This window comes from Primulina eburnea, chromosome 9 (genome assembly GCF_022965805.1).
Source record: "Primulina eburnea isolate SZY01 chromosome 9, ASM2296580v1, whole genome shotgun sequence".
In the NCBI taxonomy this organism is placed as follows: Eukaryota; Viridiplantae; Streptophyta; class Magnoliopsida; order Lamiales; family Gesneriaceae; genus Primulina; species Primulina eburnea.
Genome location: NC_133109.1, coordinates 3,765,043 through 3,784,573, shown reverse-complemented (window position 1 = coordinate 3,784,573; position 19,531 = coordinate 3,765,043). Strand labels below are relative to the sequence as shown.

The 19,531-nt window shown below is 38.0% G+C and overlaps 1 protein-coding gene, 1 long non-coding RNA gene and 1 pseudogene across 2 annotated transcripts; 1 reads left to right on the top strand and 2 right to left on the bottom strand.

Annotated features, from left to right (window-relative positions):
• The first annotated feature begins 264 nt into the window (after positions 1-264).
• LOC140841133 (protein disulfide isomerase-like 1-6) lies at positions 265-2,560 on the top strand. The gene is made up of 9 exons (XM_073208337.1): positions 265-405; positions 510-590; positions 685-774; positions 866-937; positions 1,025-1,093; positions 1,302-1,382; positions 1,547-1,681; positions 2,002-2,055; positions 2,260-2,560. The coding sequence occupies exons 1-9, from the start codon at positions 277-279 to the stop codon at positions 2,356-2,358; spliced, it is 810 nt and encodes a 269-aa protein (XP_073064438.1). The 5' UTR covers positions 265-276; the 3' UTR covers positions 2,359-2,560.
• A 710-nt stretch (positions 2,561-3,270) lies between these two features.
• Positions 3,271-9,330, bottom strand: LOC140842170 (proline-rich receptor-like protein kinase PERK15; annotated as a pseudogene).
• A 1,268-nt stretch (positions 9,331-10,598) lies between these two features.
• LOC140842169 (uncharacterized) lies at positions 10,599-11,440 on the bottom strand. Its single transcript, XR_012120314.1, has 2 exons — positions 11,357-11,440; positions 10,599-11,274 (listed from the first exon to the last, which is right to left on the bottom strand). It is a non-coding gene; the product is annotated as an uncharacterized lncRNA (long non-coding RNA).
• Positions 11,441-19,531: the final 8,091 nt, after the last annotated feature.

Sequence of the window (19,531 nt, the reverse complement as noted above, 5' to 3'; positions counted from 1 at the left end):
TAATCTATATAAATTTCAAGTCTATTTGTAAATCTGTGTCAAATTTTGGTTCAACTTGACTGTAATAGCTAGAAAAGTTCAGATATAACAGCCGAAAAACAAACAGTTGGTTTAATTTCAACTTATCAGTTCCAAAACTCTTGTTAAACTTCGTTTGTTTCATTTCCCCCTTTTATGATGGTTTTACACTTATTTTTGGTATCTAATTCTTCATGTTATGGTATTCCATAGTTTCGATTGTTTAAATTTCAGTTATGTTGAATAACCAGTATCTTGATGCTTGCAGATGGCGACCTGAGTGCTGACAGAATTTTGAACTTTTTGGAGAATAAGAAGTTCCCATTAGTCACCATAATGACAGAAGCCAATTCTGCTAAAGTATATTCTAGCCCTAAGAAACTGCAGGTTACTCTTCCTCAGTGTTGCATTTATTATTCTTCACATATTCTCTAGAAGTTGATAAAAACTTGTAATAAAATATAAGAGTTACATTTTTTTGATGTCACTAGGTTTATGTCTTTGCTGAGGCTGATGAGCTAAAGAAGGTTCATGAACCATTACAAGACATCGCCCGGAAGTTCAACTCAGAGGCAAAGAAGTTAACCATCGATTTTTTTTAAATCTTTTTTTTTCTTTTTTCCCCTCAATATGTCACCTCGAACAACATTAAATGTGTGATAGCAGATAATGCTTGTAGCTGTAAATATAGGAGAGGACAATCTTGCAAAGCCTTTCTTGACCTTATTCGGTCTGGAAGACTCGGAAGACACTACTGTAAGAGCCAAAAGGATTATTATATTTTGTGTATCATTTCTATTCTAATTTTTTTAAGGTTTTGGACTTTTGGTTGACTCTGTGTTAATAGGTGATTGGTTTTGACTACAACGGTAATTTAAAGTATCTCTTGGAGTTGGATCCGAAGTCGAGCAACATTGAAGTAACAAAGATTCTTGATTTATCTGGTCTGAATTTTGAACTACCATATCTTTTACTGTCAAATTCATTGTATAATTTTGCATTGCAGGAATTTTGTGCGGGGCTTGTGAGAGGAACTCTGCCCCCATATTACAAATCAGGGCCGATTCCTGAAAATGTAAGTTTCTTATCTATAAGAAAATAGATCAAATCTTTGTATAGAATTAACATTTGTTGGATTATAGTGAGATAACTTTACCAACTAAGCTAGGTTTATTCAAACATCTTGTTTATTGTAGAAATTGATACTTGTTGGAATAAAACTTAGTTTTGGTTTTTTACATTTCCACCATCTTTAAAATTTCTTTTGGCATTTGTAATTGCAGAAGAATGCTACCATATTGACTGTTGTCGGAAAGACATTTGATGACTTGGTACTAAACAGTCCGACCAACGTTTTTTTGGAGGTTTGTGTCACCTTATCTTCATGAAGTTCAGTTTGTCATTTCAACTTTCTTTTATTCATTATAACATTACGGTACCAACCTTAAGGTTATAAGATGGAGCAATCTTGAAAGCTTCCACATTTGTGATTATTTAAACTATGTTTAAATATCACTCTCTGCTTTAGGTCCACACACCATGGTGCATCACCTGCGATACTACAAGCAAGCAAGTCGAGAAATTGGCCAAGCATTTCAAGGGGCTCGATAGCCTTGTTTTTTCAAGGATCGACGTCTCAACAAATGAACATCCAAAATTGCTGGTAATGTACCTGTAGCATGCAAACCTATTATTCTTGAAAAAAAGTGAAAGAATCTCACTGGTAAATCCTGTTTTGTAGCACAAAGGACAGTCTAATATTACTTTACAATCCCATTTAGCTCGAATGGTTGATGTTGAACATGCTTTGTGACACTGTCATTTTGAAGTACATCAATAATATTTTCTTAAATCTTTGCCATAACAAGCTTTTCTCCTGTGTCATTGTTTTCTTCTATAATTTCCTTGTTTAGTGGAACGATTCCAAGATATTGGGATTGTTTACATTCAGATTTTTAAGACCCTTAATCCGGAATTTTGCAGGTTGAGGACTATCCAACGTTGTTATTCTATCCAGCTACAGACAAGTCAAATCCGGTAATTACTTTTTGAAATTTCTTTTCGATGTATCCTTAATCCCATAAGTATACCTGGAGGGGATCTTAAAGTTTTAGAGAATGCACAAACTGCCCTCAACAACACTCGAAGTTACTCATCTCTCGTCAAAATTTCTGGGTCCACGACCGTTTTTGTTTTGTTTTGTTTTTCTATGTTTAGCCCAATCACTCGGCTTGTCCACAGATTAAATTTCCGACGAAATCTGGCTTGAAGGAGTTGGCAGCATTAATCAACAGTCATTTGAAATCCCAGGGTGTTTCTATGGCCAAAGATGAACTTTAAGCAAAGCTGATATACCTTAAGGTCGCATTTGGATCTTGGAAAACTTGTTCGAGAGATAGATTTCAAATGACTCTAAATTCAATAGATTTTCAAATCTCATTGAGATTTGAAATTTATGCATATTATAGCTATTTAAGATGGATTTAAAACCATTCATCTTATGTATTTCTGAGACTTATTCTGATTACGGCCTCTTTTTAAATCGTGAATCGAAATTGAGTCTCTTCCAAACGTTGTACTTTTTTGTTCGGATTCCAAAATAAAAATGAAACTGGTGTATATATCAATAAACAAATTTGAAAACTTTTTTCCCTCCATAATTATCGAATAAAATTATTCATCAATTTTTTCAAAATTTTCTACAATATGATCAAAATTCATTCATTTTTTCTAAGTTGTCACGTTTTGCTTGAATAGAGAACATTTGGGGTGAAAGGTTTTTTATATTAAAACCGTAAAAGCTTACCAATATTACATTTATGAACACACACTTATCAACATGACACCGGTACAAATTAAGAGAGGTTGGTTCTGATATCAATTATAATACCTCAGATTCGAAGTTTGCTCTCATTTACTGAGTGACAATCATATCACTCATCATTTACTCTATCCTCCTCAGATAAGTTTGAAGAACATATCGAGAAAGAAGAGTCAAGACCAGTTTGACATGAACGCACAAGGACATTAATTTGACTTCAACTGTTTATAAAGAGATTTAAATTTCTAATCTTATTGCCACTACATTGATCAAAACATATTGTACTATTATGCGTCAAGTGAAATTTAAAAAAAAAAATCAAATTAATTTTAAGATGCAATTATGCAAATACAGTTTAAAATAGAAATATAAAGAACCGAAAAAGTAAAGACATATCCTTAATGTATTTTTACATCTCTACACATCCCAAATCAACTAAAATAAATTTCTACAAATAAATATACAAGAATTAGGCATCAATTTTTTAGACAACCGGAGATTAAAAACACAATCTTCTTTATGCAAATTAATTATAAACATGAGCATATGGAATAAATGACAAATCATCAAAAAATAATTTACCAAAGTTCATCATATGGCGAAATGATAATCAATGTCCAAAAACAATGCATCCAAGCTTTTCTTTGTTCCCCCTTTTCCGGCCAGCTTGATTAGTTGACCCCTCAATGTTGTGTTTGTTGAGCGCCTCCAAGAGTTTCACTACTCGAGCCAGAGGGCTGAGGACCAAAGTCACTAGTCGGGCCACTGCACTCACTCGGGTTGTGTTCGACGCTTTCGAACGCCAGTTTCCTGAATTTTCTCAAGTCCTCTTTGTATTGCGTGCTGTCATAAGAGGCATCATAATCTGAGCTACAATGGGAATCTTGTACCGAGCTGGGTCCAAGTCGTGTGCCATAGTTCAAGTCATCCAGAGGTAAACTTCCTTCCAAAGCACAGATTATCTACATTTAGAGAAGGATTAGAGAATGCAGAGCGTATCAGATTATGCTGCATTCTTCAGTATCAGTAAGATATGACCATTAACCATGCTGGTTCCAGCAAAACATGATCGTTAATTGTGTTTGCTCGTATCCACATTTCATAAATTGATTTATTCTTCAATTCAAGCCTGTAGAATTATGCAATATGTATCCGTCAAGTATCTGTATCTGTATCTGGAAAGTATCCGACACAGAACGACAAGGGTATATGACCACTTTTAGAAGTAGCCGCACATCATAGGTATCAGAAATGACACTTGAGGCTGTGACTGGCTCGGATTTTGAAATTATTAATCAAATATAAAGATGTGACTAAGACAATTATTTCTGGAAAACTAGTATAAAGAACATAAAAAAACAGATGGTTACCTGACTCATTTTCGGTCACAGACAGAAGCAGATGCAACTATTCGAGACATCTCTATAGGGTCATAATCCTTCTGCAACCGAGGGTCAGCAACAATATCAAAGTTGCTATCCACCAAAGCTTGTGTTAGCAAAGGCCTTGCCTGCATTTATTACAAATCATATTATAAAGATGAAGGCGATCGAGAAGGGCTACAAAGAAGTTAGAAGAGAACTGAATGCTATAAGGAATGGCAATTGAAAGAGTTTAATAGTCCAAGCTGATCCAAGCAACATTATTGACTTCATGTAGAGCCTTTCATTTGGTTCTTTGATACGTTATCTTTGATGAATACCATTTTAGTCAAATCATATAACTCTGAAATTCGTCTTTTACATTTAAATAAATGTTTCTCTATATCCCGGCTTTCCTTACAAATTTTTTGATATGTTAATGATCACTGGTAGGATCGAATAATGCCTCACCCAATCAATGATGTTATCATCAAGATAATGTTGTGATTTATCAATTGGCCTGCGCCCTGTTATCAACTCCAAAAGCACGACACCAAATGAAAAGACATCCGATTTATCAGTCAGCTTTCCTGTAAGAGCATATTCCGGCGCTAAATAGCTGCAAATAATGAGATGCAAGTGCAAAACCAAGATCAGATATTATGATAGTAACCTGGTATACGATAAAATGAGATTACATCTAAAGTCGAAATAAATTTTGTAAATCAGCAATTCAAAATTGTACAGTGCAAGAATCGGAGCGACCAAAAAGAGGGAAAGAAAAGCGAATTTGCTGTAGATTTACCCAAAAGTTCCCATTACTCGAGTAGAGACATGAGTATCGGTATCAGAATAAAACCTGGCAAGCCCGAAATCTGCAACCTGGTATGTGATCATAAAAGCAATTTATTCACCTAAAAATGGTGAATCAAATAAACATAAACGAAAGTAACAATCAGAATCAAAGAGTAATGCAAGAAATATTGATTCATACTACAGATATTACATGCCTTTGGCTCAAAATTCTCATCAAGAAGAATGTTAGAAGATTTAATATCACGATGTATAATCTTGGGTTTACCTGCATGTATAAGCTAAGTTAGAAGTGAGAAAACATACAAAATAGCAATAGCTTAGTTACACAAAACAATTGGAAACAAGATCGTGCAGGAAAATACTCACAGTCCTCGTGCAAATATGCCAATCCTTTTGCAGATCCTAAAGCAATTTTCATTCTAGTTTCCCACTTCATGGGAGAGTTCCCCTTTCCTGAATGTTGGTCTCTGTGGTGAGAATTCAATGAAGGACTAGAACTTGAAGGAGCAATACATGAAGAATAACCAATCACAATCGTGATGTTTGGCCCCTTAAGTTTGAGAAAGTAACATCGCCAAGCAAAACAATTGTTTTATAAAACATTCAAGTTAAAATCAGAAATGAAAAAAAAAAACAAGAACAATAAATCAATGGAATGGAAACACTAAACATTAACCAAGACCATTTCATATATTTCTGATGGTGTAAATGAGAATGCAATCTCTGCCTCAACTAAGGGAGGCACTGACATGACAATTCATCCTCGAAGAAAGAGACTCGTGACATTAAAAGAATATCAAGCCCAACAGGTGAAAAATTATCGGTTCATGCTTACTTTCTAACAAATCAATAGACGGCAGATCCGCAATGAAGCTATTAATGACATAGTCCTGAAAAATGAATGTCATTGAACACGAGTTCTCCTCAACAATTATGCAACTTCATACATGCATTTTTACCAATTATGTAGCCGGACTGACATCATACTACAGCAACCAACTATGGAAGTATAAATCTAAATTCCATGCGGGCTTACAATGTAAATGAAACTCCAAGGTACCATATGGAACATATTCATACACCAACAATCTCTGAGACCCTGAAATGCAGTATCCGACCAGTTCTACTAGATGCTTGTGATGAACACGGGTTATAGTTCCAACCTCTGCCTGGAATTCCCGCTCCCCTTGACCGCTCCCAACTTTCAGTTGCTTAATAGCTACCTGTTTCCCATCATAAAGCACTCCCTTGTGAACATATCCAAAGCCACCTTGACCAAGGAGGTTGAACCCCGAGAAATCGTCAGTTGCAAATGCAAGTTCTTCATACGTGAATGTAGTTTTTGTCAAAGATGAACTGATATCAGAGGTAGCTGGTGGAAGCAGCTTCTCCGAGTTCAGGCTGCTACCAAATGAAGGTAGTGGTGGAGTAGATCCATCCACTGAAGATAAATGAGAATTTGATAAACCCGGTAGAGAAGTGGACTTTTGCATTGCTCTGGCAATGCTACTAGTTGGTAGAGGAGCAGGCTCTTGCCACTTATGCTGTGGACCACAATAGGAGTCATCTGTAAAGAGAAAAAAACAGGTATATTAGATCGATTTCAGCAACTGTAAGCAAGAAACTCAAAAGAAGATTAAAATCCTGTTATGCTTCAAATGGACTCGGACAAGGTTTATAAACGTAATTTAATGGTGTCATCAACTAAAGCATCAAGAACACAACTTCAAGGAAAATTTTACATAGATTTTTTCCTTAGGGTTTCCCTTAAGGAAGCCATGATCACAATCAACTCCAAATGTCTCAAGAAGTAGGCCTCACCATGATTCTACAACTGGTAATTTCAGTTCCAATGAATGATCGAACAAAATGCGAACCTTGTTTGGTTCAAGTTTTGACATTGTGATAATGGCTCGAACTTATTTCAGTCCAAGTTCATGTTTTTAATTTTTTGGGATAGTGATTAAAATAAAAAATGCAATGCGCCTTGTAAGTTCATCAAACTAATAAAATTTATGTATATAAAAATATTATAAATAATTAATTTAACATGGCCTCAGTTCCGGCTTATCACTTCTAGGAACTGGAACCGAACAGTGAATCCAAAACCGAAATGGCAGATGGCCCCTGTTCGGGCTCACAGTTAGAAAGAAACAGTAATCAGTTCCATCAAGAAGCACCAAAAATCGACATTACTAACAGCTAATATGGTGTTCATTCAGAATTCTCTAATAATATAAACATTTATCAATAGCATCTTCAGAAAAATTGATTTCATCAAGTCCATTCTATTGACAATCGTCTCCTAATTATCTAAGATAGTCAGAGCATTAGGATGCGATGTCTCTCCGCTGTTGGCTCCATTATACTGGTTCTATATCTGAGATTGTACCTTTATATGATGATCACTTGGAAGCAAAGAGAGGTACAATAGGCAAATTTCAGAATGTGCATCAACATCGTCCTTACTTAAGGTTTTGTATGAAGTAGAGAAATTCTTAAAAAATTAGAAGCATACAAAACTAGCATTTAGAATAAAAAAAGAAACTACTGGCCTGCTTCAAGCCTGCAACAAAAGTTATGCCTTCTGGTTGGTCGGGCAACTGACTTATTTCAACATAAAAGCTAAAGTCTCATTGTAGGATCGGTCAAGTGTTTAGAAGGGAAGTTGAATAAACACTAGACACAATTTGTACTTCTATTTGGTTAACTTAGATGGGTTGACTACTAAATCAAGTATTCTCAAAATGTCTATGTCAGTTAGCTAACATATAAATGCGGAAAGAAGTTAAACTGACAGATTAGAACAGATCATAGAATGAGTCGTGTGGGTAAACTGAAATGTAAGATACGCAAGGTTTGTTTCTGGATGTTCGGAGAACTGAAGCTCCTATGTTACCCCTTCTTCCTTTTGGAAGGTACGCACTAGAAGACTTTGTATAATACAACTAGTTTGCAAAATCCCGATTCAGTTTGGTATTAAACACTGATCAACTGGAACTCTTAGTATATCTCAACTGATTATAGACAGTCTACGAACTGCTATACAAATGCAGTGAATAACAATACTAACTTAGCACTAAATGATCCTTAAATGATCAGATATAATTCTTTGGTAAGATGTGCTAGACTGAATCAGTTTCGCTCATATATGTGAAAGCCTTGAAGGCTTGAACAATTAAACTTTTCAGTAGTTTATCGATCAGATGTGTTGAGTAGAATTCTTTCTCTATGTATACATTTCTGAAATATAGATCCGTTTAAAAAGAAAATGTATGTTGGTTTATTTTTAGTCCATGGCAACATTTTCTGACAGTCGTACACTATTTCAATCATTTTTGTTCAGACGGCTTGATTTAGACATCGGTTTAGTCTGCTGGTGTAAACTGGTTCTGGGTAAACTGAAATCATTGAGCTGAAAGAGAAGAGCTGACTATTTTAGTTTAGGAACGTATCAGTTTTGTTCGACTAGACCAGTTTATCTCAAATCAGTTTTGCCTTAATTATTTGTTATTCACCAAAATATACCAAATTCTTGATCAAACACTCATATTTCGATACACCGGAGACACTTGGTACCAGACCAACGTCACATGTTCAATTCTAAGTTAGTTCAATTATTTGAAAAATGATTGTTAGTGGAGTAATAGTTCAATTCTTATAATCACTGAAGAAGTAGAAAAATGCATGCATTTTCTAAAAAATTAAATCTTGCAAATTACAAGAAGAGTGAGCCAATGTTGTTAGTTGACTAACTCAATATTCAATTAAAAATGTACACATGCAACAAAGAATCGTTTGTCTTCATCAAGTCAGACAACAGTGAGCAAATACAAAAAAAAAAAATGAACCAATAATATAATACATACAGATTACACAGGCAGCCAAAAACATACTGCTTCCAAACATAATCACACAATTACCTTTCGGCCCCTGAGAAGCATAAGCAAACCCGTTCAACCCATGGCGCCTCCTCCTCCTCCTATACCAAATGACGAAAATACCCACGAAAACCAGCACGATTGCTCCGCCTATCCCTATCCCCACACCCAGTGCCACCAATGTCGTGCCGTTAGTCGGGCGCTGCGAAGTCACATCAGCGCCCGCAGAGACAGGAATCCCGCTCTCCGGCTTCGTAGGACTGAGAGGTGAAATCGCAAGAGAAAACGGCGGCGAAGACATGGAATAGTATCAGATTCCTGGAGACCAGCACCGAAGCAGAGTACCGGGAGTATCTTCTTGGACAGCAAAACGTGCTGTCTAAGCAGGGAAAGGGAGAGAGGTGACGTCGTTTCATGGGCCCGGCCGTTAAATATTCCCATTTAAAAATTAGATTTTGTATGAGATTCCTTTTGTGGGGGGTAATATAGGACAAAACGAGGGGTATTATAGTTACATCATGTGTGTAGTTTTTTTTTTCGTTTTTTAAGAAATTTCCAATTTTGTTTTCGCAAAAACTTGTGTGAGACGATTCACGGATAGGGATGACAATTTTTCCCATAGGTTTGGGGTCTCGCGGAGAAAACCCGAAACGGGGATGGGGATCTCCGATTTTTTCGAGTTTGAGTTCGGGTTCGGGGATTTAAAAAAATCTCCGATGTAGTTCGGGGCGGGTATGAGATTACTATCCTCATCTCCGAAATCTCTGAACACGCCCTGAAAATATATTATCAATAATAAAATAATAGTATTATTAGTATTAATCATATAATAATATTATTATTTTTTAAAATATTAATAATATTATTATTATTAATATTGATATCGATATTAATATTAAAATTATCTCTAATAATAATTTTTTGTTTAAGAAAATCTCTGAATCCGTCGTCATCTTACCATATTAATATTTTTGAAACGGGGATGGGGACGGGGATGGGATGGGATGTTAATCCCCGAAGTTTCGGGTTTGGGGATTCCCCGAACCCGAAAAAGCGGGGATTGGGATGGGGATGGAGACTGCAAACCCGCCCCCGCCCCGGACCATTGTCATCCCTACTCACGGGTCGTATTTTGTGAGATGTATCTTTTATTTGGGTCATCAATGAAAAATTATTACTTTTATGCTAAGAATATTATTTTTTATTGTGAATATCGGTATGTTTGACTCTTGTCACAGATAAAGATTCGTGAAACTGTCTCACAAGAGCCCTACTTTTTTGTTTTTATATTATCGATAGGAAAATCAGATGGTGAAAGTTTTTAAAACCAAACCAATTCTTTTTTTGCAACCAAAGCACATATCAATAAACGTAAACTTGTAGAATTCATAATTATAACATCTGGTCACGTGTCCCAAAAATTTGAGTACATGAAATTGAAATAACAGAAGCTAAACGTTTTAATATATCCAGAAAATCTTAACCATTAATAATATGATTTTATTCTTGTGGACAAATTAGCTTCTAGACTTGTAGTCGACCATGTATGCAATTATATATGGGTTAAAAAATATCCAATCTCTTTTTGTAAATATTCCTCGATGTAACCATGTAGAAATTTTTTCTTTGAGGGAACCCCTCTCATCAAAGTCGTCCCTTGAACGATACTTATATTTAACATCGAGAAAGAGCTATGCATACTGAAACAAATCCAAACTGGTGTTGGAAAATGGCACTAGCATTTGCAATAAATTGGTTACGTTAGCTGAGTTCGTCGAAGAATAGTAATACTCGACGGTATCAAGTCTGATTTTTACAAACTTCTAGCATTCTAGATTTTCTTAAAGCAAAATCATAAGTTTAGCAACTTCATATAGATCTGAGCCCCGTTCTGTATACCGAGAGCTAAATCCGTCAAAGAGATTATACTTTCACCTGGGTTTTGTCCAAATCCACTCTCTAAATGTATCTTTTTTTATTCTATTAGCATCTGATCGAGAATATGAGCATTAAGCATGCTGCGTAGATTTGCCGGAGTAACATCAGCGATTAATTCAGCTATGTTGTCGGTGGTGCATGAAGCATCCAACTCAAACCCATCTGTTAGGCTGTCCTCCCCTTTAATGTTGGCTTTTTTCTGAATAATCATGGCAAGTTCTTCGCAGGTGAAGTCGTCAAATTGCAACCGTGCAGAGAATCTTTTGTACAGCTCGTTATTAAACTTCATGTACTGATTCAGGGCCTTGCAAGTTCCAGTAAATATAACCGATGTCTCGCCCTCATCCATTAAGGCCATGATATCATTCACCGTCTTAGAATTGATGGGATCTTCTTCATCAATGTTCACGACTAATACACTTCCACCTGCATCTTTCATCTTATGATGACAAAACCACTAACTTTAAAATCTGAATTTTGAAACAAAACTTGAACTCAATACAAACACAAGCATTATCAACCTTTTGATTTCCTTGCATTTCTGTCGCACAGAAAGAGGGTAATACCCCAGCCAAATAAAATAATTTTCCAATGATTCGAGCTACAAATCAACATTTATAACATGAATTCAACGTGCATGAATATCATCCACGAAAATATAAATTCCTAAACTTTAAGCTACATTTAGCCACCAACCATAACATTCAAACACGAAGGTAAATCATCCCTTTACTTCTCAAGGGCCACTACAAAAAAAAATTAAAATTAGCGACGGTCAAACCGTCGCTAAAACTGTCGCTAATTAGGTTAAGCGACGGTTTTAACGACGTTTTGGCGTTCCGTAGTTAAAGCCTGCGTCGCCTTCTAAAAACGACGGTTTTATAACTCCCGTCGCTTTTTAGCGACGGGTTTGTGGAAGAACACCGTCGCTACGTAAAGCGACGGTTGATTATACCGTCGCTATTTTGGTAAGCGACGGTTTATATAAAACCGTCGCTATTTTGGTAGGAGACGGATTGCTCACATCCGTCGCTATTTTGGAAGGCGACAGCTTTCTCATATCCGTCGCTAAATTAATCGGCAGTTTTTTAAAAAAACCGCCGCTTAATAAACGACGGTGTTTTTCGATAAACACCTACAGATGTGTACCGAATATGATTGATATAAGCAATTAAAAATTACTACGCAAGAATTAAAATTATGTATTAAATTTTGTGTAAGAAAAAAAGCTTTAAAACCTGATTTTCGCGAAAATTTGCAGCTTCACGTAATGTTGGAAGATCGCAACGACGAGCAAACCTACGAAATAAATACGAAAAAACGTTAGTACAAATTAAAAAAATCGAAACTTCAAAAAAATTGATATAGTATAGCTACTACCAGAGATAGGTGAAAATCGTTTAAGAAAATGTTCGCGAAGCTCGGTATATATAGAATCATAGCGACGGTTTTTACTAAACCGTCGCTTTATAGCGACGGTTTTTGCCAAAACCGTCGGTATATAGCGACGGTGTTTCCCAAAACTGTCGCTATATGGCGACAAATCAAAACAATCGTCGCTATTATGCCGACGTTTTTTAAATAACCGTCGCCGATCTAGATCGGCGACGGTTTATACCTACCCGTCGGGGATCTAGATCGGCGACGGTTTCAGCTTAGCCGTCGCTATTATGGCGACGGTTTCTGCTAAGCTGTCGCTATTATGGCGACGGTTTTCTAAACCGTCGTTGTATTGCGACGGGTTTATTAAAACCGTAGCTTAAATTTGTAGGCGACGGTTTTAATAAACCGTAGCTTAATTTACTAGGCGACGGGTTTATTACTCGTCGCACAAAATGGCGACGGGTTTGTGGAACTGTCGTAATATTAGCGACGGTGTTTGAATAACTGTCGTCAATATAGAGACGGTTTTATTAGAACTGTCGCTATAATAGCGACGGTTTAGTACTAAACCGTCGCTGAATTTGGTAGGCGACAGTTTTATTAAAAACCGTCGCTACCCCTTCCGTTTTTTTGTAGTGGGCAGTTGCTAATAAGGCTGAGATATCTGCAGCGTGCTGTGCCAATGACCAGACAAGGCGTATTCAAATAATACAACAATAAATTTCACTATGACTCCATTAAAAACAGATACTATCCAAAGACTACAATTAGAGGAATCCATGAATATTAATTATTTTCAATCCCAAATTTAATCGTCTAACCACACCCTGGAACCCAATTCCTTCAATTTATTTCCTAAAAATAAGACCATCCAGAAATTAAATCCTAATATACAAATTCGATGCTATTACAGGGTGTTTGGAGCTGTACCTGTTCCATTGTTCCCAACGAACACCATATGAAAAGGTTTCGGGGGTATAACCGTAAACCCACAACTCTCATGCTTCTCCGCGTCGAGTATGATCTCCACAATCGTCTCCAACTGAGCCCTGATCTCTGGTAATCCAACAAGATTGGTGAAACATCCCATGTTCTTGTGTTTAAAATGTACTAGAATTTTTTTTTTTTTTTAAATTTCGGTCCTCGTAAAAATATTTTAATAAAATATTTTTGTCCATGATCTAGAACATTCGCTAGCTAGTATTTAAAAATCAATTGCAATCTCCATAAAATAAAATAATCGCATGAGTTACCAAACCTAAAAAGCAATAATCGTGAAACGTATTTTCCTCTCCAAAACCACTCTAAAGCATAAATAAATGGTTTTAAAAAAAAATCTTTTAACGTGAAAACGTAATCATAATTATGAGTGCGGAAATAGTAGAAGCGCTGGTCCTCGGGTTGTGTGCACATTCAGTCCAGTCATCTCATACGTCAAGTCCTCCCTCAACCTCACCTGCATCCATCACACCTAGTGAGTCTAAAGACTCAACACACCAAATCTTTGTAACGAGTAACAGGTATAAAATCACATGCAGCAGTGAAATTACTTGTAATTAAAATAACATTTTCGTGATATGCATGACGTGACCTGAACCTTTACCTTTTCCTTGATCATAACGTGACATGATAACATGATATAATAACATGACGTGATTCCTTTCATGATCGTAATATTATATTTTCTTGATTGAATTCAGATCGCTAATTGTGACTTTCCTGACGTGACATGACATGACATGACGATGGTACCATCTACTTGAAACCACAGTACTGGGCGGCGGGGACATCAGTGACACAAGATCGTCAACTGAGCCTTGGCCTAATCTTGATCATAACCTCAAATCCTGAATTCCTCATAGTCACAATTACTTCACTTTCATCAATATTTTCATGTTTTCATCACCTTATAAAATTATGCATGAATATATTTTCCTTTGAAACCAAGCATGCACCATGTATTTTAAATGTCAATTTTAATTATAAAATTTCATGGACATTTAAAATAAATCATAAATAAATCATGAACAATTCATAAGCATTTAAAAATGCACATAATATCATAAAAACTGCATTTAGGGCACTGCCATGACCTCTACTAAATTTTTGTGTAAAAAGACCGTTTTACCCCTGGACTCGACTTTTTACAAAATCGACTTTTTTCTTGATTTCGTGACTCTAACATGTCCCAAATAAAAATTTAAGCTTATAAGAATTTTCTCGTAATTTTATTTGGCTTAAAACTTAGACTTTTCAATTTATCTTTTAATAGTTATTTTAACGGTGTTTTAATCCCGAAAAATACCAAACTTTAATATAAAATTCCTAAATTCTAAATTTAGTCCTTTTATATTATTTTAGCCCTTATGGATCACGACTCGACCCCCGTGAGCCGTTTTCCAAATTTTCTTTATTTATAAAGCTCATTTTGACACCTAAACTTCGACCCCGAGCCATCTCCTAATTTTATCGAGTTAGCCCCGAACCATATCAAACCGAAACTTGGCCAACATCCTAAATTTACCTACTCGACACTCAAACCCTTAAAAACTCAAGCCCAAAGTCAAAATCGAAGTCCCTCAAGGTTCTGCATGTGCTGGCTGAGAAGCACTCATGACATGATTTCCATGTTCGTGCTCGCAGGAGCCCAGCCGATGCATTACGGATCAAACCCAGCCCATGAACCCTTTCTTAGGACCCTAGTGAACCCCCTTGCACAGCCCGTGCCCCACGCACCAAGCGTGCCACGCCTGAAGGAGGCGCGAACCCTGCACAAGTCTGTGCAGGGCCCTCGGGTGGAGTCCTAGCAGCGCTAGGACTCTTTCCCGAGCCCTTGGTTCGATTCCTAGCATGGCTAGGACTCTCACCCCGACTCATGACTACCCTTGGTTGTGTCCTGGTCCAAGCCGAGTCCAAGCCCCACCCCGAAACGTGAGACCCGATCGTTACACACCAAGACGGCAGCCTGCACATGTTGTGTTCCTGATTTTCGATGGCTTCTGCCGAGTATAGGGAGTGGATGTGGCTTCGTTTTTTTTTAAAAAGCTTTACATAAACCTTTCGTAACATCATGGCAGCCCCCTAAACGTGCAAAACATGAATCGACACAAGAAAACGTTAGATCGTAACACGAATACGTAAAAACCGTAATAAAACTTCATGATCTTTACACATGCATTTAATGAATCGATATATGATGTGTTGGATGAGAAAAAGGAAGATATTGGCGTGCCTTTGCGTAATAAACGCATGATATACCGACGACGACGAAGAACGGAGAGAACCGAGGCTTGCAACTATCAAAACTTTGAAGAAAAGAAGCCAATCTCCTCACGGCCGAAGCTTGTTGCTGCGCCGAGGAGAGGATTTTTGATTTTGTTAAAACTCTCGTGCGGCGTGAAAGTGAGTGTGCGTGAGTCTAGGTTTAGGTTTAATCTTGTTTATATGCTAACCAATCTCAATAATTAGACTTAAGGCCTACTTAATTTAATTAAGCCCACTAGTGCAAGCTAGGCTAAAAAAAGTTTTGATAAAAAAAAATAATTAGTGAATTAAATAGCCGGACTGTTAAAAAAATCCAACACCGATAAAAATTGGTCCCGGCGTATAAAATCACCTTAAAAAAAAATATTCTTGATTCCAAAAATAAGAGAAAACAACTCTCCTAAATTAAATAATTAAATTAATTATTTAATTAAAACATTTTTCACATTTTTCAGCCCCCGGTCTCCGTTTTTCGATCATCACTTGAATGACCTTTAAAAAATGTATTTTCATGAAAATTGACAATAAAATCATATTAAGCATGTATGTCACATAATTTAATAGCAATTAGAATAAATTACTCATTTTTCAAAATTTCTAGATTTGCATGCAGTTGGATTACGTCGACTTAATTTTGGACCTCACAATTCCTCCCCCCTTAAATAAAATTTCGTCCTCGAAATTAGGACTTACCGAACAATTCCGGGTAGCGACTCAACAAGTCTCTCTCGGTTTCCCAAGTAGCTTCCTCTTCCGAGTGATTCAGCCACTTGACCTTGACCATTGGAATGACTTTATTACGCAGTCTTCTCTCTTGCCGCGCTAAGATCTGGACAGGTCTTTCCTCGTATGTCATATGAGGAGTTAATTGAAGAGGCTCATAATTAAGTACATGTGATGGGTTAGACATGTACTTTCGAAGCATAGAAACATGGAACAAGTTGTGAACTCCTGAAAGTGCTGGTGGCAACGCCACTCTATAGGCTAGTGTCCCAATCCTCTCCAATATCTCAAACGGACCTATAAACCTTGGAATAAGCTTGCCTTTCCTGCCAAAGCGCATAACACCCTTCATAGGTGCTATTTTCACGAATACGTGGTCGCCCACTGCAAACTCTAAGTCCCTTCGCCTTTTGTCCGCATAACTCTTCTGTCGGCTTTGTGCAGTCTTCATTCTCTCACGAATTTTGACTACCAACTCCGCTGTCTCTTCAATAACATCCGGACCAAGAACCCTTCTTTCTCCAACCTCGTCCCAATGAATAGGAGATCTACATCTCCTTCCATAGAGTGCCTCAAAAGGAGCCATCCCAATTGATGATTGGAAGCTGTTATTGTAGGCGAACTCCACTAGAGGTAACCTCGGTTCCCAACTGCCTTGGAAATCGATAACACAAGCTCGCAGAAGGTCCTCCAAAGTCTGAATAACTCTCTCCGACTGACCATCGGTTTGAGGGTGGAACGCTGTACTGAACAGTAGCTTGGTCCTCATCGCTGCATGCAGACTTTTCCAGAAAGAGGACGTGAATCTCGGATCCCTGTCAGAAACAATAGAAACTGGAATCCCATGCAGGCGAACTACCTCCCGAATATACAACTTTGTAAACTGAACCATGGTGAATGTCGTCTTAATAGGCAGAAAATGAGCTGATTTCGTAAGACGATCAACTATCACCCAAATGGCATTCAAACCCTTAACAGTCTTCGGCAGTCCCACTACAAAGTCCATAGTGATGTTTTCCCATTTCCACTCGGGAATAGGGAGTGGTTTCAATTTCCCTGCCGGTCGCTGATGCTCTGCCTTGAATTGCTGACAAGTCAAACACTCGGATACAAACCTCAAGATGTCCCTTTTCATCCCTGGACACCAATATAACAACTGCAAGTCCTTGAACATTTTCGTAGTTCCTGGATGAATGGAGTATGGCGAGTCATGGGCTTCCTTCATAATTAGCTCTCGCAAAGAATTGTCGCTAGGAACCCATAAACGATCTCGATAACGAACTAAACCATCCACTACTAAATACAAGTCCCGGCCCTTGGCCTCATCTCTAGCTCTCCACTTTTGCAACTGTTCATCAGTGGACTGACTCTCTCGGATTCTATCCCTCAAAGTCGACTGTACTGAGAGTGTGGCAAGATTAGGGGCCCCGCCCCTAGCATAAACTGTGAGCTCAAACCGCTGTATCTCGGACTGCAACGGTCTCTGAAGAGATAAATGAGTAATAACTGCCGCTTTTCTACTCAATGCATCTGCCACAACATTAGCTTTTCCCGGATGGTAGCTAATCTCACAATCATAATCCTTCACTAACTCGAGCCATCTGCGCTGTCTCATGTTCAACTCCTTTTGGGTGAAGAAGTACTTCAAACTCTTATGATCAGTAAATATCTTGCACTTCTCCCCATAAAGGTAGTGTCTCCAAATTTTCAGTGCGAAGACTACTGCTGCAAGCTCAAGATCATGCGTAGGGTAGTTCTTTTCATGAATCTTCAACTGTCGCGATGCATAGGCAATAACTCGGTCGTTTTGCATCAGAACTGCACCCAAACCAAGCTTAGAAGCGTCGGTGTAAAGAACATACTCCCCTTGCCCCGATGGCATAGATAACACTGGCGCGGATATCAAGGCTTGCTTCAACTTGTCAAAACTGTCTTGACACTTGGGTCCCCATACAAACTTTGCATTCTTCTTTGTCAAGGCGGTCATGGGTACCGCTATAGATGAGAACCCCTGAATAAACTTGCGGTAATAGCCAGCTAGTCCCAAGAAACTGCGAATCTCGGTGACACTCTTCGGCACTGGCCATTCTTTCACTGCCTCCACCTTACTTGGATCAACTTCCACTCCACTGCTGGAAATGATGTGGCCTAAAAACGCCACTCTGTCGAGCCAAAACTCGCACTTACTGAATTTAGCAAAAGCTTCCTGTCTAACAGTACTTGCAGTGCGGTTCTCAGATGGCGGCTATGCTCCTCTCTGCTCTTGGAATAGATCAATATGTCGTCGATGAAGACAATAATAAACTGATCCAGATACGGCTGAAATACGCGATTCATGAGATCCATGAAGATCGCTGGCGCATTGGTCAACCCGAATGGCATGACCATAAACTCATAGTGCCCATATCTAGTTCTGAATGCTGTCTTATGGACATCTGCTTCTTTCACTTTCAACTGATGGTATCCCGAACGCAGATCAATCTTAGAGAAAATCGATGCTCCTTGCAGCTGGTCAAATAAATCCTCGATTCTTGGCAGTGGATACTTGTTTTTGATAGTGACCCTATTGAGCTCTCGATAATCGATGCACAGACGCATACTACCATCTTTCTTTTTCACAAACAATACCGGTGCGCCCCAGGGAGAGTAACTAGGGCGAATGAAACCCTTGTCTAACAAGTCTTGTATCTGATCTTTTAATTCTTTCATTTCTACAGGTGCTAGACGATAGGGTGCTTTTGATATAGGAACCGTGCCCGACACTAGATCAATAGAGAATTCCACCTCACGATCGGGCGGAACGCCGGAAACGTCCTCAGGGAAGACGCTAGTAAAATCCCTCACAATGGCAACATCCTCTAACTTCTGACTGATAGACTCCTGAGCAGTAGTAACGCATGCTAGATAAGCTGAGCATCCACGCTTAATAAGCTTCCTCGCACAAAGACAAGAGATGATGTGCGGCATTTGCTTGTTCCTCGCCGCCTCAAACACAAAAGGTTTACCACTAGGCGGTCGGATAGACACTGATCGCTGCCTGAAATCAATCGAAGCTCCATTCACTGATAACCAATCCATCCCAAGTATAATATCGAATTCGGGCATAGGAAGCACAATGAGATCTGCCCGAACTACATCTTTGAATAAACGAAGCTCCAGACCCTTGACAATTTTTGACGTGAGCATCTGTTCACCGGATGGAATCGAAACTTTGAAACCCAAACCCATATCTTGAGGAGTAATATTCAGTCTTTTGACGAAGGTTTCAGATATGAAGGAATGTGTAGCTCCTGAATCTAGCAATGCATAGGTAGCTACACCTAGAA